At 41.4% G+C, this 24689-nt stretch overlaps 1 protein-coding gene across 1 annotated transcript; it reads left to right on the forward strand.

Annotated features, from left to right (window-relative positions):
- Positions 1-3536: 3536 nt before the first annotated feature.
- Positions 3537-11824, forward strand: LOC121269984 (arrestin domain-containing protein 4-like). Its single transcript, XM_041175202.1, has 8 exons — positions 3537-4035; positions 5721-5790; positions 5888-6035; positions 8062-8164; positions 8245-8501; positions 8759-8921; positions 9135-9289; positions 9474-11824. Exons 1-8 carry the CDS (start codon positions 3768-3770, stop codon positions 9531-9533), a joined length of 1224 nt encoding a protein of 407 aa, XP_041031136.1. The 5' UTR covers positions 3537-3767; the 3' UTR covers positions 9534-11824.
- The last annotated feature ends 12865 nt before the right edge of the window (positions 11825-24689 follow it).

The raw sequence follows: 24689 nt of genomic DNA on the forward strand, positions 1-24689 counted from the left end.
GAACAAGTTTAGGGAGACTGGTGAAACCACCACATTGCTTATCTCTGTGAAGACAGAGACTTTGGATATAGATGTAGGATAATGTAAAAAGTATTTATTAGAGTCAGGGTCTTGGGGGTAGATGTAATATATGTGGTATAATTATTTAATACTTATGGTAATGAACCAGTGACATCAGCAGTCATGTGTTAGAGACACTGTGGGCAGATGGAACAGTCTGTACTCAAGAGAGATGTACCTACCCTATAGCCCATCTTGTATATAATGTTAATAATGTAGTTTGAAGTAACCTACCCAAGTTGGACCAGAATTACTCATGGTAAGAGGGAAACCTTCTCAATGTAGATTAGGCCACAAGACGAACACACTAAACGGTATAAAGGGTTAATGTTAAATATGTAAATATATGGTCCATATCATCAGTGCCATAAGATCACATGAAAACAGAGCATGGAGAGAGAGCTGTATGTAGACCCTCGTGCTGAGTCTGTATTGTACATAGGTAGTATGCTGTTCAATAAAAGGTAAAGTTTACCAACAGCCTTGCCTCAAGCATTGTGTGTAAATCCAGCACGATGACTACCACATCTAAGATCCAGACAACAATAACAGAATAGGGACATAGAGTACAAGAGCAAGGAGGTAATGTTGAACTTGTATAAGACACTAGTTCGGCCTCAACTGTAGTATTGCGTACAGTTCTGAGCGTTGCATTTTATGAAGGTTAAGACATTGGAGTGCAGAAAAGATTCACAAGTATAGCTCCAGAGTTGATGAACTTCAGTTATGAAGGTAGATTGGAGAAGTTTGGACTGTTTTCTTTGGAGAAGAAAAGGCTGAGAGGGGACTTGATAGAGGTATTCAAAATCACAAGGGGTCTGGGCAGAGCAGATAAGGAGAAACTGAAAGGATCGAGAAGGAGAGGGCACAGATTTAACATAATTGATAAGAGAAGCAGAAGCAAGGAAAACTTTTTCACACAGCGACTGGTAAAAGTATAGAATGCATTGCCTGAGAGCACGGCGGAAGCAGGCTCAATTGAAGTATTCAAGAGGGTATTGGATTCTTATCTGAAAAGGAAAACTGTGCAGGGTTATGGGGAGAAGACGGGAGAAGGCACTAAGCGAATTGCTCATTCGGAGAGCTGGTGCGGACACAATGGACCAAATGACCTCCTTCTGTGCAGTAACAATTTTGTGATAAGGAGCTCTTCTGTGATATGCTGAGTCTACCACGATTGTCTGAAGTAATGGGTGTGTTGTTGGATGAATTTAGCACGTCGCAGTTGTTTTGAAGGTCTTTAGGGGAGACTGAGGAAAGGGACTTAATGCAGAAGTTGGAAGTGAGCAAAAAGAAAAAAACCCAGTGATTCAGGACCAATTTCAAAAACCACCTGGGCCAGATGGATTACACCCCAGAGTTCGGAAGGAGATAGCTGAAGAGATAGTGGAGGCGTTAGTGGTGATCTTTCAGGAATCACTGGAGTCAGGGAGGGTCCCAGAGGACTGGAAAATCGCTAATGTAACCCCCCTGTTTAAGAAGGGAGTGAGGCAAAAGACAGGAAATTACAGGCCAATTAGACTGACCTCAGTCGTTGGTAAGATTTTAGAGTCCATTATTAAGGATGAGATTTCAGAATACTTGGAAATGCATGGTAAAATCGGGCAAAGTCAGCATGGTTTCATCAAGGGGAGGTAATGCCTGACAAATCTGTTAGAATTCTTTGAGGGGGTAACGAGTAGGTTAGACAAAGGAGAGCCAATGGATGTTATCTACTTGGACTTCCAGAAGGCCTTTGACAAGGTGCCGCACAGGAGGCTGCTCAGTAAGATAACAGCCCATGGTGTTAGAGGCAACGTGCTAGCATGGATAGAAGATTGGCTGTCTGGCAGGAGGCAGAGAGTGGGGATAAAGGGGTCTTTCTCAGGATGGCGGCCAGTGACTAGTGGAGTTCCGCAGGGGTCAGTGCTGGGACCACAACTTTCACTTTGCATATTAATGATCTAAATGAAGGGACTGAAGGCATCCTGGCTAAGTTTGCAAATGATACAAAGATAGGTGGAGGGACAGGTAGTATTGAGGAGGTGGGGAGGCTGCAGAAGGATTTGGACAGGTTAGGAGAATGGGCAAAGAAGTGGCAGATGGAATACAACATGGGGAAGTGTGAGGTCATGCACTTTGGTAGGAAGAATAGAGGCATAGACTATTTTCTAAATGGGGAGAGAATTCAGAAATCTGGAGTGCAAAGAGACTTGGGAGTCCTAGTCTAGGATTCTCTTAAGGTTAACTTGCAGGTTGAGTCAGTAGTTAGGAAGGCAAATGCAATGTTGGCATTTATTTCAAGAGGACTAGAATATAAAAGCAGGGATGTGCTGCTGAGGCTTTATAAGGCTCTGGTCAGACCACATTTAGAATATTGTGAGCAATTTTGGGCCCCGTATCTCAGGAAGGATGTGCTGGCCCTGGAGAGATCCAGAGGAGGTTCACGAGAACGATCCCAGGAATGAAAGGCTTAATGTATGAGGAACATTTGAGGACTCTGGGTCTATGCTCGATGGAGTTTAGAAGGATGAGGGGGGATCTGATTGAAACTTACAGAATACTGAAAGGCCTGGATAGAGTGGACGTGGGGACAATGTTTCCATTAGTAGGAGAGACTAGGACCCGAGGGCACAGCCTCAGAGTAAAGGGAAGGCCTTTTAGAACAGAGATGAGGAGAAACTTCTTTAGCCAGAGAGTGGTGAATCTATGGAATTCATTGCCACAGAAGGCTGTGGAGGCCAGGTCATTGAGTGTATTTAAGACCCAGATACATAGGTTCTTGATTGGTAAGGAGATCAAACGGAATGGGGTTGAGAAACTTATCAGCCATGATTGAATGGCGGAGAAGACTCGATGGGCCGATTGGCCTAATTTCTGCTCCTATGTCTTATAACCTGAAGCTTTTAACAGACGGATTGGTTAGAATCAGAGGCGGCGGCTGAATGCTCAAAATTCATTGAGTCAGCTGGACTGGGAAAGGCATCAAAGAGCAACAGCTGTACCTTTGCATATATAGAAACGGACAAAGTGTCCCACCCCACCCCACCCCACCCTCTCCTCTTCTCCTCTCTTTTCCTTGCCTTTCGAAGGCCGGCTCCGGTCGCCTGGGCAACGCCGGCCCGGCTGACGCTTGTTTACGCCGCAGACCGCGAACAGCGGCTGTGCACATGACGGAAGCTTCCTCCGATTGGCCGGGCGCCGCGGAGCGTCCATCCCGCAGTCCAATGGCGGCGCTGTGCACGCGCCGGCCGCCACCGCTGATTGGTGATCACGCTCCGATCAGCTGGACAGCAGCCGCCGGAGCGAGTGAAACCCCTCGGCACTCAACCGAACCTGGAGAGAGTGGGGGGGGGGGTGGGCGGAGACGCCGAGTGGCAGGAAAAGCGGCCAACCGCGCGCCGCGAGAGGCGGGGTCATCGGCCAAGGCAGCCAATGGCTTTGAAAGGGGGAGGCGGTTAATTGCTCATCAGGTTTGGATGCGCGGGGTAGGTGGTGCAGCATGGTTGAGAATGAGAGTGTAACTCATAGTCAGAGCGAAAACTTCCCTCACAGGCAGACGGTGGCACTGATTTATTGACTGTGAACGGAGGGGGTTGGGTGAAACAAAAGGGGAGGCTGATACCGATGATTTATGTTGGAATAAGCTGGGGGAGATCCGTTACTGATATACAGGGTTTTTTTTTAACCGGGTGGGTTAAACCGTTGCAGCTGAAGCGCCGCCGGCAATGCGGTTGAAGGTGAGGACTTTCGGCATCGACTTCGACACCGAGGAGCTGGGCGGCTACTCGAGCGGGGACCGGGTGTCGGGGCAGGTGCTGCTGGAGGTCGGCGACGGGCTGCCGGTGGCGGCCCTGCGGCTGGAGGCGAAGGGCTGCGCCCGCGTCAACTGGACTGACAAGGCGGCGGCGGCCGCCCCGGGCATCGCCCCGGCGCCCAGGTACCGGGAGGAGGTGGTTTACCTGCAACACCGGCAAACCCTGCAAGAGGCCACAGGTAAAGATAATAACCGGCTGTGCACCGAGAGCTGACAGCAGCCGCAGTTGTCCCTCTCTTCGCCCCAGTGGGCGGGCGAGAAGCCCAATTTTAACCCTCAACCACTCTCTCCCACCCCCCCATAGGCGACCATTCGGCCCGTCCTGTCCTTGCTGGCTCTCTGCAGGAGCGAGTCACCTCCTGACCCCACTCCTGCAAATCTCTTTGAATGCTTTGGTTGAACCTTCCTCCACCACCACACTCTAGGGTAGTGCATTCCAGATCTTCACCTCTCGCTGCACGAATAAGTTTTGGCCCTTGTGGCCTTTGCTCCTTCTGCCAATTACCTTAAATCTGTGCCCTCTGGTTTTTGACCCTGCCCACTTTGCCCCCATCTACTCTGTCCAGGCTCCTTATGATTTTGAATACCTCCATTAAAATCGCCGCTCAACAGTCCCAACTTTCCCAATCTGTGTAACTGAAGTTTTCTCGTCCCAGGAACCATGCTTGTGAAGATCTTCTGCACCCTCTCTTAATGCCTTTACATCCATCCTAAAGTCTGGTGCCAGTCGCAGAATTTGGGAGATAACTGATTTTTAAAAATAAAAACATCACTCTCAGTCATTGCACAGGCTGGTTTGCAAAATGTATCTGTGTGAAATGCAAGTATGTGAAGTATGTGCCAAGTCTCTTCTGGTTTCTCCCTGTTCCCCTCCAATCTTTAATATGTCTAAGAGATGGTTGGTAACTACTGAGACTCTCAAATCATCTGTCAGTAGTTATTTACCAGCAAAATCTTCAACATATTTGCTTTTGCAGGTAAATTAAGAAGGATACCTCTTTGTCACTTCATGTAATAGGAAATAAAAAGATGTACAATCCCCAGCTCTGTCTACTGTACTGGTTTTTTTGTGTACAAGAGGGCAGTGAGTGCAGCTTGTAAAACAATGTTTTGCATACTTAGTTTCATTTTTTTGGCAGGATAATCATTAATCTGAAAACTGTCTATAGTTCAGATAGTTAACTTCATACTTGTGTAAGCCAAGCATTGACCTAAAATGTTATACGTGCAGTAGATGGCTGATGTATTTGCTGATACTGCTTTAAAGATGGGAGAGAAGCTTCTTGCAGGTTTTCAAAGGTAGCACGGCGTTTACATAATTATCAAAAAACACTGCTGGAAATGTGATCAGCTAGCAGCTTTACAGATGAAGAAGACAAGCTAAATGCATCCTGCCTTTAGTTCTGGCGAAAAGTTGCAAGCATGAAATTACAGGCAAGATAAGAGGGCTGGGAACATCAATCCTCCTCTATACCTCATGATGGCTGGAGCATCATGATTAAAAATTCCTTTTCTTTCCTCCCCTCCAGGAGGAAGCAAAAAAAAAGGAAAAAACCCAGGATCAGTAACAGCTACTTGTACACTAAAGACACCAGATTAAGTACTAAACTGCCTCAAGGCAAAAATGCTCTCAAATTCTTCCATTACCTTTTCAGGTGACCAAAACAAGTCCAGGAGATCACTTTGTCCAAGTGTTACCTATAAAGCAACTTAGCTTCTATATGATGTGACCTCTGTTCCAATCAAGAAATGCCTAACTGAAACATTAACTTGATTTTTCAAAATACTAATACTGACCTGATGTGTACTTTTACAGCATTTTTTGTCTATAATTATTCTTTACATTTGTCATTATTTCCTTCAGGTGATCAAGAGTGCTTCGTATTGCAACCAGGAAAACATGAATTCCCATTCAGCTTTCAACTCCCACAAGGGTAAGTCGTGGATGAGTGCATATTCAAAAATGTAATATTTGAAAAAAAAAAACACATAGCAAAGGTTCTAAATGCATTTTATTCATTTGAAACGTAGGCCATTGGTTACATCCTTCAATGGAAAATATGGCAGTGTTAAATATTGGGTGACAGCAATATTGGAGCGGCCATGTGTGCCAAATCAAATTGTGAAGAGAGAATTCTCTGTGACAAGTCAAATTGATGTTAATGCACCAAATTTCCTGGTAAGTTGAGTGGTGTTTTCATATCATAATTTTTGTAAGGTGTAAATGAACAACTTAAATGCATGCAGTTTACATAGTGCAGATACATAACCCACTCGCCACTTATCCTTCTGCATTTTTGATAACTAATCCTGTTCTGACAATGGCTGTACATTCAATTTAAGTTTTTAAAGTGCATATCCAGCTTGCAAACATTAACTTTGTTACAGTTTTATTTTACTAAGCTGCTATCAACAGTGCAATAAAATTTAGCCTTCTCAGGAACCTGGGTCTACCAAAATGTGGGAGTCTCAAGCGGTAGTGGTATGTTCCACTTGCTGACTGACCGCTTTGCACAGACCAGGAAACTGGTGATTTGATGACCAGTACAAACTTCTTAGAGTTCATTGTATGTTGGCCTGAATCAAAATCAGCTTATGAAGTTTCAGAATCGACACAGTAATATAAATCTGTATCGAAGCCCCAGGGCAGTGCTGTAAGATTGCCTCTAAAGCAGCTGTACAGTATGAAAGCAGTATTACCTGGTCCATAAGATTGGAAGTAATTTCCATAATTTTAAACAAGCTATTAGTAGAAAACTGTTAGCCAACTATTGAATATGTTTCTATAGAATGTAAATAGTGCTGATGACTTTATTTTGTATAGACCTATCATATATAAACAGTTAAATTATATGTAAATCAGACTACATACTTTTTTTGATTCATTCATTGGATGTGGGTGTTGCTAACTAGGCTAGTACTTATTGCCCATCCCTAATTGTCCTTGAGAAGGTGGTGGTGTGCTGCCACCTTGAACCACTGCAGTTCTTGTGGTGTAGGTACACCCACAGTGCTGTTAGGGAGGGAGTTGCAGGATTTTGACCAATGGCAGTGAAGGAGCGGTGATATATTTCCAAGTCAGGATGGTCTGGGGCTTGGAAGGGAACTTCCAGGTGGTGGTGTTCCCATTCATCTACAGCTCTTGTCCTTCTAGATGGTAGCAGTGGTGGGTTTTGAACGTGCTGTCTAAAGAGCCTTGGTTCCTGCAGCTCAAAGTTGAACGCTTCTGTTGACAGAATTTCATAGATTGAGCTGGACATCTGGAAGCATCTAGCAACTGGCTGCATTTAATAGTCGTTTGGTAGTACAGAACTTGAGTATTGCTGAAAAGAGACATGTCAAAGCTTTTCATCTTGCACTCATCAGGACACTGCAGAGGAATACCAATATAAGGGGAATACAACAATTTATATTGTATGTGAAGAGTGCTGATGGAGTGTGCCAGTGTGATGCTAGGTATGTAGACCGTTTATCCCAAAGACTGGAGGATTGTATGAAACAGCATCTCCCAGCCATGGTTTGCACTGGGTAAGGTACAAACCTTGCTTGCAAAGCTCAAAACGGTGTCCAACATTAGATATGATTCTGCGATTGGACAACATTTGCTAAATCACCCTCTGTTAAGAATTATGCTGATAATTTAAGATTGTTGGTCGAGCTCGTGGTGTGGCGCATTTGTGTACTGGAAGCCACGTATATTAATACACGGGGCCCTAGTCTTTGCAGACAGAAAGAACATCTATGCACATTGTGCCTGTTTTAGCTAAACAAAATAAGCGACAGCCATTTGCTGACTCATTCCTCAGGCCAAGGTGCTTGGTTTAAATTTCAAACAATACTTGACATTAGCTGTCAGTCACCCCATCACTGTTGCATTCTCCATGGCAACCCCTTGACCAATCAACACTCTTCACATTCAATATGTGTGTTTTCTCCTTATATTGGTATTCTTGCAAACTGTCTTGATGAGTGCAACATGAAAAGCTTCAACATGTCTCTTGCCAGCAATTAGCTTAAACAGACCTCAGTCAATTTTATTTAGACCACATCTCCACTGTACCTGAGCAATGACTTGAAAGAGGACAGGTTAGTTTAGTAACAATGCTTCAGCTTTCAACCTAACTGTAAATAACACCTTTGGGAATATTCTAGTTCTTACAAAATTACTATTTTAGCTATGCAGTATTTATCATTTTCCTTTTCAGTCTTCCGTGTCAAAAAGTAAAGAGAAGACAATCGGTTGTTGGTTTTTTACCTCTGGACCAATATCCCTAAGTGCCAATATTGAGAGAAGCGGGTTCTGCAATGGTGAGTTAAATGTTTTTCCCCTATATTTCTTTCTGAAGTGTGCTCTTTAGTGTTTTTAATTACACTTTATTTTGCAACAGGTGAAGCAATCCCAATCTACGCGGAATTTGAAAATTGTTCTTCACGCCTTATTATGCCAAAAGCTGCAATTTTTCAAACCCAGACGTACCTTGCAAATGAAAAAACCAAGACATTTCGACAGATGATTGCAAATGTTCGTGGAAACCATGTTCCTTCTGGCAGTACAGAGTCATGGAATGGAAAAGCCCTCAAAATCCCACCAGTGACCCCCTCTATCCTAGACTGCTGCATCATTAGGGTGGAATATTCTTTAGCTGTAAGTATATCAGTAATGTACTAAAACGTAAGCCCACAATTTCTGAGAATATCTTAATATTGTACTGGTTTTATCATTTAGCCTTCATGCCCTAATGTGCTTTCAAACACCTTTTCCCATTAATAGCTTTTAAGCAACTTACATAAGGTTGTAAAATAAAGAAGTGTAAATTTCTTGTAAATCCCTCTCTCTCAATTATCCAGCAATATATTTTTCCTTTAGTGTTTTTAGTCCTGACTACTTTTCTTTTTGTATAGGTCTATGTACACATTCCAGGTTCTAAAAAGCTGTTGCTTGAGCTTCCCATAGTTATCGGCACTATCCCATACAACAGCTTTGGAAGCAGAACATCTAGTATGTGCAGCCAATTCAGCATGGACATGAGTTGGCTTCAACTTGCCTTGCCAGAACAGCCTGAAGGTAAAAGTCTTCCCCTCCAGTTAATATCTATTACAAATGCTGTGCAACAATCTAATTAAGGGAACCCCAAGTATTTTTATTAACTTTTAACTTTAATGCTTATTCAGTATTGTGTTTTTGAGAGCTAGTGAAATAGAGATCCTGGCTTCTAGTCTGACTACTTGACGGTGATACAGTTTGTAAAGCTTTGCCCTTATTGTTCTGTCTCCACAGCTCCACCTAACTATGCTGATGTTGTGTCTGAGGAAGACCTTGCTAGACAGTTTCCACCCCTTCCACAAGCTGATCATTTGGAGCACGAATTTGGAAGTCCCATATTTGCTTACATTCAGGAGTTCAGATTTCAGCCACCACCAGTTTATTCAGAGGTTTGAATACATTACTCTTTTATTAACCTTGAGTTTGTGTGGTAACTAGGTTTCTTCATCACTAACAAACTATTAGATATTTAAATTTACACTAGTAAGACTTGGTCTCTATTGTATCTGAAATATTTTGTAGAGAATTGCTACAGTTTCTAAATAATTTCATGACACTTATTTTCCTTTTCAGGTTGACCCTAACCCTACCTTTGCAGAAGAATTGCAACGTGAAGTATCATTTGAAATTTGAGGGAGTTGTTCTATATCTTTAAAGTTTATTCATGATTTGGTTGGTTTAAAGTTGAGCATTGAAGTATGGAGCATCTTCAGCACTGGAAGAGGAAGACTTTAAATGAGTGATGACCTGGTGGTGGTCTAATCAAGTGTAGACTGAATGGCACAAGAGAATGCTGTTTGGGAAGAGAAGGAGCTGAGAAACGTTCCAGCCATTGCAGAGGTGTGCAGGAGAGAATGTTGAACCTGAACTGAAGATTGGAAAAAGGAAAAGTTTTGGTCAACCGTAACACTACAGAGCAGTAAAGACCTCCTAGCTCTCAAATAAGTCCCTAGGAGAAGCTAAACTTCCCCCTCGTTAAACAACCAAATATGCTGAATGGAAGAGGGAATATTCTTTAATTTATTATAACTATCTGCTACAGTAGTAGCTATATGTGAGGAGGGGAGTTACTACCACTAAATGAGCACTATATTTGTCATTTAAAGGGACAAAAAGAAGTCTGAGTTATTGGGTACTCTTTATCTTTGCTGGGAAAGCTGAAGATTAATGTTTACATTTTTTGTCCGCTTAAAAACACTGGTACAATGTTGCCTTTTACAGAGGGTGTTTTCCAGTTCTCACAATTACTGCCAATGCTGTTTTAATTATTGAGCAAGTTAATAGTTTTGGAAAAATAATCACCATATCTGTATTTATAAGGTTACCAAAGAATACAATCTTACACTTCAGTTATAAATTTGCACTCAATTCATGTATCTTAAAGGGAATTTTGTGCATAATTATCCATTTTGTTGCCTTTACAAATGCAGACCAGTTAAATGGAACAAAGTTGTAAGTGACAGTTTATGTGCAAATAAATATTTCTTGTCTTGATATTGTCCTAATACATTGGGGTTGGGCAGATGATTTAAGGGGGTAGAGGAGATACTCAGGATGGTATATGTCACTACAAATGACTGTCTGATATCTGGCTGTGATATTGTTGTGTTATTTTTTTTATGAAGGTGCTTATATATTGGTGTTCATTGTGGTGGTAATGTGAGACAAAGTGCTAAATTTGCAGCTAAACTAGCTCCCTAAGTTAATGGTATGTATTATAAATTCTGCAACTAAAAACCATAGCCAAAAATTGAAATCTTACTGAGTGGATCAATAGCTCACCTTTTCATTCAGTATGGCCTGAACTACAGTAATTTGCTTATCCTAAGAGTAGAGGAGAAACAAAAGACTGATTTTGGTTGTTCACTTGTGTATGAGTAATTTTACATTTGCGGTTCATTCCCTTTTAAGGAAGGCACTTATATGAATGACAAGCTTGCATTAATGTGTCATGAAATATGCAATTTCATTTCATGGGAATGCTTTTAGCAATAATTATTTTAATGCTTCTCTTTCTCTAGTGATGCTGATTTCTATTAAAACTCCCAATTTGAAATCTGATTTAGAAATTGAATGGTGCAATATTGTGTGTTTCTCAGGGCTTTGCAGTGCACTCTTTTATTTTCCTCTGAAACAAAACATTTGCAAATTTTCTAATTGCTGAACAATCTTGATGCCCATTCCTGACTTGCTACTTTTAAAACTTTGGTCTGATAGCCAATGAAAATTGGGAAAAGACTTAATTGCAAGCCATATTGGCCAATTGGGAAGTGAGAATTCTTCACACGTAGTTGGAAGAGTCAATATTTTGTTACTTTTCATTTGACTTTAAGTATGAATTGTATTTTGCACCTTAAGACCACTTACCAAAATATCTTTTCAGTTTCTCAGCCTTGCATAAAAATTCTGGAGTCAATTTTGTACTAGATATTCTTGCAGTTAGGATTAAAATTCTTCTAACTTCACAAATATGAAATGTCTTAATTCTAATAAAATTAAACTGAACAATGCACTTGGATTTTGAAAAATGAAGCTTTGAAAAAGCTTTTGAACTGAATTGTATGTCATCAACATTTTGTAATTTAATAGCATTGTTAATGCCCCTTGTAGCTTTTATGTCATTAACTGTGGCAGTTTTGGCAAATGTTTATATCTCTTAAGGTGGCCTTTCTTGTGTCAACTGGTAGTTAATAAAGGAAGAGAAACATTTTAAGTGGAATGAAAAACATAAGCACAAAAATGTATTACTTGAATGTGAAAAATTAACTTTACAATAAGCTAAATGTGCATTATCCAACTTGTTGCCATTAAAACTGTGACCTTTTTCAATTTTTTCTTTATATTTTTGATGTAAAGAGCAGTGTATTTTGTACTATTTAAATCTGAAATCCAATTTTTGTTAATAAAAAGTTCTTGGAAAAAGCGTCAACTTTTTTCTCCTTGTAGAAAGTTTTATTCAGTTGGGACTAGCTTTTGTTTGAGGGAGGAAGGGTGCTGCAGGAGAACCTGCCTTGCCTTCTTACCATATGTAAATGTGCATAGCTGCAAAAGTTTCCCATGTCCAGTGCTGCCAATAAATATTTATTTTGAGTTATCTGAAATTAGGTGGGACTACAGTACAATTGGTTTCAGCGTTCTAGGTGTCTCGGGAGGAGAACGATTTAAATAAAAGAAGCTTGCTGCCAATTCAAGTACTTATGTGGGCAGGATGGGATATCTGAGCCAAATCCTTTCATAGTCGAATAGTTTGATAGTCAGAATCTAGATAACCTGCATGTAAATTGGCATAAGAGATGAAGCATAGCCAGTGCCAATGGAACTCTACACCCGCCCCCACCCCCCCCCCCCCCACTCAATGAATCAGGGTCAGCATATTTTTAGGAAAGGGCAGAGATAATTATACCCAGGGTTTGTAACACTAGTATTTCTATGTTCATCATTCAGTGATTACTCAAAGGTTATACTAAAATTATACTTAAACTCTTTATAAAGTTATGATTTTGTTCAAACTTAAATATAACTGATCCAAATATTTGGGGAATAAGTAATATGTATGTTTAATACAGTGAGAAAGGACCTGGACTTTGAAGAACATTAAGTAGAATCAGTAGCAAGAGTCAGAAAACACTGGTGGGAGTAGTTTATAGCCCCGCCACCACAGTAGTTATACTGTTCATCAGAGCATTAGACAAGAAATTATTCAACCATGTAATGAAGGAAATGTAGTAATTGTGGGGGACTTTAATCTTCAAAATAACTTTAATATAGACTGAGACAATCAAATTTGTAGTTAGTGGGGCAGTACTGTACACAGTCCACAATGATGTAACAGAACACATGACCCACACCTAGGGGGCAGTGTACTGTTGGACACAGCTGTGCAGAAGTAAGCATAGAGACAACTCCTAGCTTGGACCTTTGTCTAGATTATATATAGTTTCTAATAGTCTTAGGTAGTTCAGCAGTGTTAACTATGAATACCTTAAGACCTGAATTATGCCCACGCCTCACAATATGGTGGCAGCAAGTGAACCAATTCAAACCTTGCAGAGATAGAAGAAAATTAAAACCCTGGAAAGCCAATCAAAAAAAAACTCAAAAGCATTCTAACCTAAAGAAAAGTTCAAGTGAAAGCGAGGAAGGAAATTGCCAGACAAAAGCTCCAAAGAAAGGCTTGAAAGTTGAAGGCAGCAGAAGACTTCATTTAATCCTGTGGAAGTCTAGCTTCAATACCCAGAGTGTGCAAAGTCAGCAGACCTAGCATAGGTGAGCTAAAAATTCCTAGGCAACACAAGTCCTGAAAAAAGTTAAATACTGCAGTGGTCAGAAATTGCTGTTTAAATTACAGTCCGAGAAACCCATTTCCGAGTCGGCACCTGAAAATTCTGAGCTCACTCTGAGCAAAGAAAAAAAAATTAATCATGACTGAGAAGGCAGCTTTAAAACCCAGCAGAAGCCAAGGTTTTTGTTTCCAAGACCTGAGAACATTGTGCTAAAGAGGGGAACACTAACCAGTCCATCAAGGCAGCCATTGTTGAAAAAATTTAAACTCTTGAGAACCTGAATACCATTACTGCAGGAACCCGCCAAAACCAGCAAATACAGGAAAATCCTTTGGGAAGAAACAAAAGGTGGGATAATCTTGAATTTTCAGAAACCTCTTAAAGCTGAACTTGCAATTTAAAATCTTTAACTATGGTTCAGAAATCCATACTTCCAGATCAATTTGGACATATCCAAGGTCCAGATCAATTACAAAATTGGGGACTTTGAAGAAAGAGATTCCTTAGATACAAATGATTGCTTCAAGTCTGGATAAAAAGAAGCTAAGCAAGTTGACACACTATTTTACACAGTAGGCCTGATAGCCCATAATATAATAGCGAGACAAGGAATCAATGAACCATCTGCAAAATTTGATAAGTTTTAAAATCATTCTCAGAAGTAACTAAACCCTTGAAAGGGCTAAATTTAATAAATATCTCCAGCAGAACCTATCAATTCCTTCGTTAATGACCTGTGCAGAATGGCTGAAGGCTGTGATTAAGGTGGCCTGACATCTGAGCTAATCAGGGGTAGAATAGTTGTAGGAGTGCCAGACGATGCACTCTCAGACATACTTCAAGTGAAGAAAGACCTAACCCTTCAGAAAGCCATCCAGATTGTCAGGCAATCTGAAATCTGTAGCACAGACCCATATTAAGGGGAGAAAGCAAACTGGCATGCAGTAAACCACACAATCTACCTAGTTAGACAGTAAAAACAGACTCTCCAGGCCAAGGGAAGAAATACCCTCACCGACCAGTAGAGTGACCATGTCAGTGCTGTGGAGCAAAGCTCCCCCTCAGTTGTGATCAATGTCCAGAAATTTCAGCCCAGTGCTTTCATTATAACCAAATAGGACACTTTGGGAAGCCATACAAAGTCAAAACATCAAAACTCATGGAAGATCCCATGGGGATTCATGAGGTTGAGACAGCATGCCAAGAAGACACACTACCATGCTCCTTGAGTGAGGTCAAAGACCCTGGATTTTTGTTCTAGACTGCAGGCATCTCAGTTAATTGTCATCTAACAAAATTTAAGTTGAATATGGGAACCAGTGTTACAGTCCTATCAGACAAAGAACTGTGACTGAGAGACCTCTGGCTACGAACATCAGACACACCACTTTATAGACCTGGAGGAATCTGACTTCTGATCATAGGCATGATTCTAGAACCTTTAAGGTATGAGGGCAAACAAATTTTCAGGCTGATGTATGTCATCTGTAACCAGTCTTTTTCTCAAGCAGAGATGACTGTGTAGATCTGAAACTCCACAAAATGGCAGAAGATGTCAAGGCAACCACCATCGCAAATTATACAGAACTGCATGTTCCCAAGAGCTCCAACAAGAAATTCTCTCTCGACTGGGACTTTAGCCCTGAATTGTCTTCTCTCTTTCAGAGCAAGTTTGTCCATTTTCGTTACAGGTGTCAGAAGCCCCTCATTGGTCAGATCCAGCCAATCATTCAGATGCTTACCACTACACCTCAAGTAGATGAAAATCAAGAGAAGAACCTGCAACGAGAAGAGAGTCAACCTCTGGCTCTGATGCCAGTTGTAATAAAACCTGAACCACAGAGCAGACGCTGTAATCCCCAGCCAGCATAATAGTGCACAAATGATGCTGAAACTGAGTAGCAGACATCTATAGACAACAGCACACCACACAGCCAAACATAAAGGTGACTTCTACCAAGTCAGACCCTCACAACAGGAAGAACCATCTCCCACCGCTCCCCCAACCGTGCGTCATAGCGAGCTGCAAAAAGGAAGAAGAGAAAAAAACACTACAGAGATGACCCCAGAGTTTGTTCGTCCCATAATGAGGGGGATAAACCAACTGCCACCGAACACTACAATTGGGGAATTGACAAAGAGCATTTCAGTGCCAAAGAACAGAAAAAGAGAATGAGGAGACATCTGGATGCCAAAACAGCCTCCAATTCAACAAAGTTTACCCACAGTGACAGAGCCCACCACTCCTCTGCCATAGTAAGAATAAAATATTGAAGGGTTATAAGGCCTCCAGACCACCTGAACCTACGAACTCAGAGATTTTGGGGGAGATGGGGGAGTGGTAATGATGTAATACATGGGGTAAACTAGGATAACTTGTAAATATGTTGGATAAAGCCTTGGTGGTGTAGTAAAAGGGCCTGGCACATAAAGAGTTAAAGTGCGACTCAGTACTGTACCACCCAGTAAGAGTAAGAAAATACATGATCTGTACCTAGGGGTCAGTTTAGTATTGGACAGAGTCTTGTGTAGAAGCAAGCATGGAGATAACTCCTAGCTTGGACCTTTGCTGTACCTATATATATAGTTTCTAGTAGTTAATAAATACTTACTATTGGATTACCTAAGACTACGAATACCTTAATAAGACCTACTGAACTATGCCCAAAACCTTAAAACAAAATTGGCAAGAATGGTCCAGAGGATGAGTTTATAGAATGTTTTCATGACAGTTTCTTGGAGCAGTACATAGTGGAACCAACTAGGAATAAAGCTATCCTAGATCTAATATTGTGTAATGAAGCAGGCTTAATTAGCAGTGCCAGAGTAAAAGAGCCACTGGGAAATAGTGATCATAATGCCATTCAATTCCATGTTAAGGTTGAAAGTGATGCATTCCAATCACAAACAAAAATCTTAAAGGTAAACAAAGCCAATTGCATGGGTATGAGGGGAAAATTGGCTAAAGTTAATTTGGTAAATAGACAAATAGGAATGGAGGTAAACGAACAGTGGGAAACATTTAAAGAAATAATTCAAACTTTCAAGAAAAATATATTCCATTGAAAAACAAAAACTCAGCAAGAAGGGCCCATCCGTGACTCACTAAGGAAGCTAAGGATAGTATTAAATTAAAAGAAGTAGTTTGCAATGTTGCAAAAAGCAGTAGCAAGTCTGAGGATTGGGAATGTTTTAGAAACTAGTGAAGGGCCACCAAAGAGTTGGTAAAAAGGGAGAAAATAGAATATGAAAATAAACTAGCCAGAAATATAGAAACAGATTGTAAGAGCTTTTATAAGTATAAAACACAGGGACACAGTCTCAGGATAAGGGGCAGATCACTTAGGACTGAGATGAGGAGAAATTTCTTCACTCAAAGGGTTGTGAATCTTTGGAATTCTCTACCCTAAAGGGTTGTGGATGCTCCACCAATGAATAGATTTAAGGCTGGGATAGACAGATCTTTGGTCTCTCAGGGAATTAAGGAACATGGGGAGTGGGTGGGAAAATGGGATTGAAGCCCAAAATCAGCCAAGATCATATTGAATGGCAGAGCAGACTCGATGGGCCATGTAATCTACTCCTGCTCCTATTTCTTTTGTTCTTGTTTGAGCAATATCATTGATTGCTTTTAACACATCTTGGAATTGAAAATAATTGAACTTGCAGCCATTTTGTGCAAAGCCTGGGCCAATTAATGGTTAGTGAATTTGTTTCTGGTTGAAGGAGAAATATTGGCCAGAACAAAGGGAGTCCCTTAGTCATAGTCATAGTATCAGGATCCCTTCAAGAGGCAAACAGGACCATTGTTTAACATCTCTTCCGCAGGCCAAAGAATGTCCTACGTTAGATTTAGCTTGAGTTTACTTTAGCAGGAATAACTACACTAATGTCATTGGCTTCAACACCCCTAATCATGGAAGTCAACGTTGTTGGGGGTCCTGCTTTAGATTGTGACTAGTCTGTTGGAAACAACTCATGCAGCTGTAATGTAAGGATAGGATCGGGTTCTACAATGGTGACATTGATTAGTAGTCAACAAGTAAGCAGTCAGGCCTCATAACATTTGTACTACAATTTTTGGCAACCACTACCTGTAAGAAACTGCCCTCAGGATAGGAGAAAAAGAATTCAAGTAAAGCCGAAGGCAGGCTAACTATCAGCTACAATGAGTACAAGAACTGAGTTTAAAAATAGATTTGAATAAACTATGGAGATAGCGTTCCAAGCCATTTGTATCTCAAAATACTGTTTACCCAAGTTAAAACTGCTTTCTGCTGTGCTGAAACAGCTTCCCCATTGTCTGGAGATCAAATATTTATATTTCTGGGAACGTAGATAATACAATCTGGTGTGATTGCATGTAGGGAATGTATACAGAAGCAATTAGCATGACTACACTAACTAAGCCAGAATTAGCACTTTGCTTTTTAATATGTTCTTGTGGTTTGTAGCCTCCTTTCATAAAGTCCTGTATTTATAACAAGAGCCAAAAGTGCAACTGTTTTGTGTACACTCCATTATTCTTGGTAAGAGCGTTGAACAGCAAAGATAGCAATCAAACACTTAAATTACACAAATATTTAAAAGATACTTACATTTATATATTTGAGATGTAAACCATCAAAATGGACATCATGTCACACTTATGATGCCTTATCATTTGTGATGGTTTGTTCTGAATTTGGTTAATTAGCATACAACAGAGCAAATGCTTCTGCTATATTCTCTTAAGATCACCGTATATAAAACTTTTGCAAAGGTTTTTGTTTGCTTAAATTAGTTAAACAATTCTGCCAAAAATCATCTGAGGGGCTAATTATCAAGAGTTTATTGCCATGATGTAACTTTAGTTACCTTCACTGAAGTTGAGTGGAGGTAATGGTTTCACCCCATTTGTTAGTCTGTTTGAATGTAAACAATATATCTCAAAAACTAATGGACGGATTTCAATGAAACTTGATACACAGGGTATGATCCAAGGAAGAACTATAGTAAAATTTCTGTCACCCGGCACTCTACCAACTGGAATTCTCTACGAACTGGAATTTGAGCCATCAGCCTGCCTCTGACCCTTCTTTCTTTAGCAGCTTCTGCTGGAGTTTCTGTAGGGCCAGTGTTAAAAAGAATTAAACAATGCAGTCCAAAGCCAGATCAAGGTCCCTGCAAGTCGCACTCTCTCTGGAATTTGGAGCTCTTTAAAGGTCCCAGTGTCACTGCCCCAAGGTTGTGGAGCCAGGGGTGAATTTGGAGAAAATGCTGGAACTCAGAAGCAGTGGTGGCCATAACAGGTTGCGTCTTACGCCAGGCATGTTAAACTACCTAATCTCACATACACAGGAAGAGTGGGGGAGAGGCCGCTGCAGATAGGGACATAGATAGCATACATCAATAACTTTCTAAAGTAAAATCAAAGTGTGCTTTGGTAACTCCCCGTTAATCATCATTTTTGATTAAACTGGCACCATCCATTCCTGGAGCATACCGAATAACAAAAATTTTACTATAACTAGTTTTTGGCAAAGATGCGGATCTGGATCCTGGAATTTTTCAAAGGTTCCATTAACATTGGGAGATAGGGCAAATTGACTTTTTTAGACTGTTGTGGGTTGTCTCAACTACTGTGCTGCAATTTGTCATAGCTGTCAATATGTGAGCAGAGTTTTCAAAGCAGGTTGTTGGATCTGGATTGACCTGAAGCCTCCTAATTGAGATGAAGCTCTTAATAAAACAATTTATTTTTTATACAGCTTTGTAGTTACAGAGCATCAACCAGGCAGAGAAAAGGAAGAGTTGTATAATTGTAGCAACACTGAGTTGACACAACATGGTGGATGTATGTGCTCTACTGAATGCCCTTTTCAGAGTGTTACAACTTATGAGAATGAAGGTTAAGCAAGCTATTAATGTAAAATGCCAATTACTTAGAAACTAAGTTCCACCAGACTTCTATGATTTAAAAAAGTTTGATTTTATGCATCATGTTCTAGTTTGTGACCTTTCCTGTTCAAACATTAAATATAGATTTCTACTGATGTTTGCACTTGTTTTTGTGCCACAATTGTGGCTTTGTATCACCTGACAGGACATTGTAAAACTGTAGTCGCCTAGGGTGGCTTCTTGATAAAAGAGAATACCTGCCTACTTGTAACTAACACTAACATTTTGTTAAGAAATAGATATTTTGTACTCACCAATAAATACTGGGAATGTCCTACTAGAACAATGTGTCATGCCCAGTACCCGCATAAAGATATTACAAACTTAAAAGCTATATTTTTAAGGAGTTGAAACCAAAAATTGTTTCACATAGCTATAGCATATCACATGACTTGGCAGTATTCAGTTCTGGACAGCCCTGAAAATCAAGCAAAACCTAATTAAATTATGGACAATCATAGCCGCTTGTGAAATTCACATATCCCTTTATTAAGGGTGGACCATCAACAGAAAGGACCATAACTTACTAGGCAACTTGTCTTTCTGCCTCACCATGGACAATAGAGACGTCAAAACTCATTAGATGAATATGAAATAGATCTCATCGACCTTAAAGACTATGGCTGTCTGAAGCTATCAGCACATGAAAAGCCACAACACAGGATGTTTACCAGCTTAACACATGACCTTGTTTGGAAAAGGACTTTGGACTTGTAATAGGTCACATGGATAAGGCAGCCATGTTTGTTACCTGCTTTTAAAAATAACAGTAAAAGTTTTTCTGGAAACAGGCACCATCATAAACACCATCTGAAAGCCATCCAACCAGCTGCAAGACAACTACACAGCCAAGGGAGCAGCTATACCTTGAAATAGGGAGGACTCTCCCCCCCTCCCCTCCTCCAACCTGTTCCCACTTCAAGTTCATCTGAGAGCTGAACTCCTGGAAATTCAACTACAAGAAGCTTCACAGCTTACCAAGAATCCTCTGCTTTAATAAGACTGCCACACTAGCTAAAGAATCAGTTAACCGAAGAAACTACAGACCTGCTATGAAAGAGACTGGAATAACTCCAGATTGTAATGGTATTCTTTTTTCCTTCATCTGTATCTAATAAAACTGAGGATTACCAAAATGATAATTCAATAAATAATGGCTTCTAAAGTAAGGACTTTGCATAACCTCCTTGATATATTTAAGAAGCACCTCAAGGAACTGAAAAGCTTTATGACCTGGTGTGCTTGAAACTCCAAATCATTTTTTTAAGTTAAACACAAAAACTTCTATATAGGCTCAAAGTGATGGGAATTTAATAGTAGGAAGCAGAACCTGTTCAAAATGATGTTGGAGTGGGGAAAGACTGAGTCAACTGCCCTGGGAATCAATTTTGGAACTTCTATTGTTTCCAATTTGCATCAATGACATGAATTAACAAACCCAAAGCAAACTTGTTAAATTTGCAAATTATGCCAAACAAAGAGCTGTGGTGAGGTAAGGCACTCAAACCTCAGCAACCAGATGCCAGCTGGGCTTGTAGCAACCAGGAAATAGGTTCAAACCGCACTCAGGATTTGAGCATGCAGTATTAGGTTGACAGTTCAGTGCAATAATGAGGGAGATTTACAATGCCAGAGGTGCCAACTTTTCAGGTGTAAACTCAAAGCCTCTAGTGCCTGTTCAGGCAAAAGATTTCATGGCATAACTTGAAGAAGACCAAGTGAACTCTCCTGGCATCCATGAATTGGGTTTAGGCAGGTGTGCGATGTATTGAAATAGACTCTTTATATAGCCAAACCAAATGCCCTGAAATAATGGCATGACTACATCTCAATGATTGCAAATGGGTCTCATAGCAACTATCTTTCATATTCAATTTAGTTATTTTCTATATTTGTGTCACATACAAATATGGACACATTTCAAATAGAAGCAGAAATACTGGAAATACACAACAAACCCATCATGGTCTGAAAAGATGGAAGACATGGTGATTATTTGCGTGGATAATATTAACCTGTCTTTGTAAACTGAAAAGATAGAAAGGGAAAGTGTTTCTGTGAACTGTGGAAATTAAAGGGTAAAGTAATTTTGCAAATTGGGTAGATTATGGGTGAAGAGTTCATCTAGTCGAGGGTGTTATTGGGAAAGAGTGCTTTTATGAACTTTGGGAGTTATAGGTCAGGAATAGATCATAAACCTTTTTGGCATACTCTGTAAAAACATGTTTTCAATAAACATGCCATTAAGTCATGCCCCTGGTTTACATGAAAAGGACATTAAAATGCCTTACCAAAATAGCTGCATTTCTTATAGCACCATCACTTTCAAAGCTCATATACTGATTCCTAAACAGGTTCTGTCGTGCCTCTGACTTCAGCATTATCTTCAGTTTGAGGTTAGCTACTGTACATTAGACCAACATTATGAAGGGATGAATCTACATCCTCCTGCAAGTGGGAATCAATGCTCCACTTGGCACGTCATAACATTCAAGGCTATGGGCCAAGTGCTGGTAAATGGGATTAGGTAGATAGATCAGGTGTTTCTCAAGTGTCAGTGCAGACTTGATGAGCCGAAGGGCCTCGTCTGCACTGTGATTCTGTCCTTCCACGAAGAGTTAGGAAGGTGGACTGAAACCAGTATTTCGAAAATGAAAACTGTAGAAATCTTCAAGTCGATGATTAGATAGGATAAAAGGTTGAATTGAGGTTGGAAACAGGATAAGTCTTCCAGGTAAGGTAGCAGGCTAAAAAGTAGAGGTACTGCACCATTTTTCAAGTCGCGATGTTCAACTGAGGTCCTGTCTGCCTGTGAAATGGATATAAAAGATCCCATGACATACCCTGTGGAATTCTCCTTGTGCTCTGGCAAGAGTGATAGCAATTCAATTAGCACTACTAAAACAGATGCATTCCATTACTGTGTATGTCAGATTGGTTGACATGTTTCTCTGCACAACACCACCAGCCACAATTTAAATTAATACATTGGCTGTGAGTCACTTTCAAGCATCCCACTAACTTGAAAGGCACTAAACAAATGCAAACTCTTAACGTAAATGTGATGCCTTAAAATCTTTAACACACTAAGGCCGGTTTCCTGAAGTTATGCTTAGTTAATGCAATCACTTCATGTTTGCGGTTTTAGCAACGAATTGTCCAATTACTTGAAATCAGTTAATGCCTTCATTAAAATAGCAGAAAGGAACCTCATACTAGTGCATTAATACAGTATCTCTTATATTAATACAGTATAATCTCCAACATTTCCAATTAACATTTTAGTGTCGACCATGGCTCAGTTGGTGACACTCTCACCTCTATGTCAGGAGGTTCTAGGTTTCAAGGGTGGAATTGTCTGTGCCTGCTGGTGGTGGGCATCGTGGCGGGCATGACATGAGCGGAAAAAATGGCAGGAAGGGCACAAATCGGTTTCATGCCATCGTGAAGCACGTTTGCAATTGTCCGCTCTGCCCATCAATGGCGGGCCACATTTCCTGCTACTGGACATTGGGAACTTAATTATAATACATCTGCATGTCATTATAAGCCCAGCTCAGAGGAATCATCCCCCCACACTGGATCATCCAAGTACATTGTCTTGATTGTATGCCGATGTGTTTCACAACAGCATTCATAAGGCGTGCACCTGGTGAGCTACACTCGAGGGGAACTCGGAGGTGAGTGCACAGTAACATTGTCCGGTGCTCGTGAGGGTCGCAAGGGTTGGACTTCAAGGTTGAGGCGCTGCGTATTCAGGCAAGGGCACAGGCCAGCCTCTTTTACCCGGCTGGCTGATAGCACGATGCCGGGGCAAGGGCTGCACTGCGGTTGAGGCAAGTTGGGGGGAAGGGCAGCACACTGGTTGAGGCGAGTTGGGTGGTGGGGGTAACAAGGGCAGCACTTCAGCTGAGGCAAGGTGGGGAGGGGGAGAGAAGGCTAGCACGCCAGTTGATGGTCGTGCACAAGCACACGCACGGCAGGGAGAGGGGAGGGAGGGAAGCAGCCACGCGTTATGGAAACCCTGTATAAAGTGACCATTCCTACACAGCTGAGACAGTTCAGGCATGGCCACATTGACATGCTTGGAGTGAGGCCTCTTGCTTATATGCCCACTCAAGCAGCGCGGAGGCCTGAAAGTGCCACTTAATGCTCCAGAGCTTCTCACCCCTTGGGCACAGACTGCAAACTAATGAGCATTTTAGTGGACTGCAGAATAATTGGACGACTGGGCACTTTGTACAATCTCCTGGCCATGGAGCAGTCACTGGTGGAGACGCTCACAGCCCTTTGCAATGTCATCATTTAGGTTTGGACCAGTCTCCCCCACAGCCTTGCAGTGTGGGTTAGGAGAATGTCTGTGCCTGAGCTGAGAGCACAGCATGCAGTCTAATGGGCAAAGCTGCTACCAGTCCATCAGGTGGAGGGGGGCAGAGGTGGGTGGTGTCTAGGGCAGCCATGCAGCGCACTAAACTCCAAATGGTTGCCAGCACTTTCTGGGATGTACTAAGGGGCCTTCAGGCTTAACCAAGAGCGGTTCTTAGAACACCCAAGCTAACCCACGTGTCTTTCTTTTTCATCATGTAGGAAGAGTACATCAGGGGCAAGGAGCTTGATGACTTAGTTGTATGCCTCATGGAGATGAAGGGGAAGTGAGTGACGGAGGTGCCTGGCTGGGCAGAGGGAGGAGCAGCACCCTCAGGAAGAAGGGGCTGCTGGGGTTCCCACACACGCTGCTGAAGGACCACAGCGATCCATTGATGGTCAGTGCCTAGCTAGATCCAGGGTCCATAGACGCTGCCTTTCATTATTGCAGATGACCATGAACCAGTGTCACAAAGACTGCGCATGTCTAGGGAACTGGTCAGTCACATCTGCCACCTGCTGCAGGATTTGGCACCACAGGGACATGGAGCACATCCAGTGCCAGTGGCCATGAAAGTGACTGCAGCACTCAATTTTTATGCCTGTGGCTCCTTTCAGGGCTCCAATGGTAATCTCTGTGGTATATTGTAAGCCTCCACCCACACATGCATCAATGAGGTCATGGCTGCTATCTTCTCAAAAGCATACAACATTCACCGTTTGGTAGTACAGAACTTGAGTATTGTTGAAAAAAGAGACGTATCTAAGCTTTTCATCTTGCACTCATCAAGACACCCGCAAGAATACCAATATAAGCAGAACACAACAAGTTATACTTTTTGTGAAGAGATTGGTTGACAAGTGGCACTGCCATGGAGAATGCACCACTGATGGTGACTGACAATTAACTGCTAAGCATTGTTTGAAATTTGAAACAGACAGCTTGACCCTGACTGGTCAAGGTATTGCCCTGAGGAATAAGCCAGCGAATGGCTGTCATTTATCCTATTTAGCTGAAAGAGGCGCAATGTATATATATGTTCTTTCTGTCTGCAAAGAACAGGACCCTATGTATTAAGATATGTAGCTTCCAGTGCACGCGAATGCTCCTTACTGTGTGCCCGACTGACAATCTTAAATTGGTTGTCAGCCTAATTCTTAGCACACTGAGGATTATTCAGCAAATGTTTTCCAAGTGTGG

Source organism: Carcharodon carcharias, chromosome 26 (genome assembly GCF_017639515.1).
Source record: "Carcharodon carcharias isolate sCarCar2 chromosome 26, sCarCar2.pri, whole genome shotgun sequence".
NCBI lineage: Eukaryota > Metazoa > Chordata > Chondrichthyes > Lamniformes > Lamnidae > Carcharodon > Carcharodon carcharias.

What these genes read in the sequence shown, in the direction of transcription:
- LOC121269984 (XM_041175202.1), top strand. Translation starts at nt 3,768, where the DNA reads ATGCGGTTGAAGGTGAGGACTTTCGGCATCGACTTCGACACCGAGGAG. An exon ending in AACCCTGCAAGAGGCCACAG is followed by an intron (nt 4,036 to 5,720) that starts GTAAAGATAATA and finishes TATTTCCTTCAG; the next exon opens with GTGATCAAGAGTGCTTCGTA. An exon ending in GAGAAGCGGGTTCTGCAATG is followed by an intron (nt 8,165 to 8,244) that starts GTGAGTTAAATG and finishes ATTTTGCAACAG; the next exon opens with GTGAAGCAATCCCAATCTAC.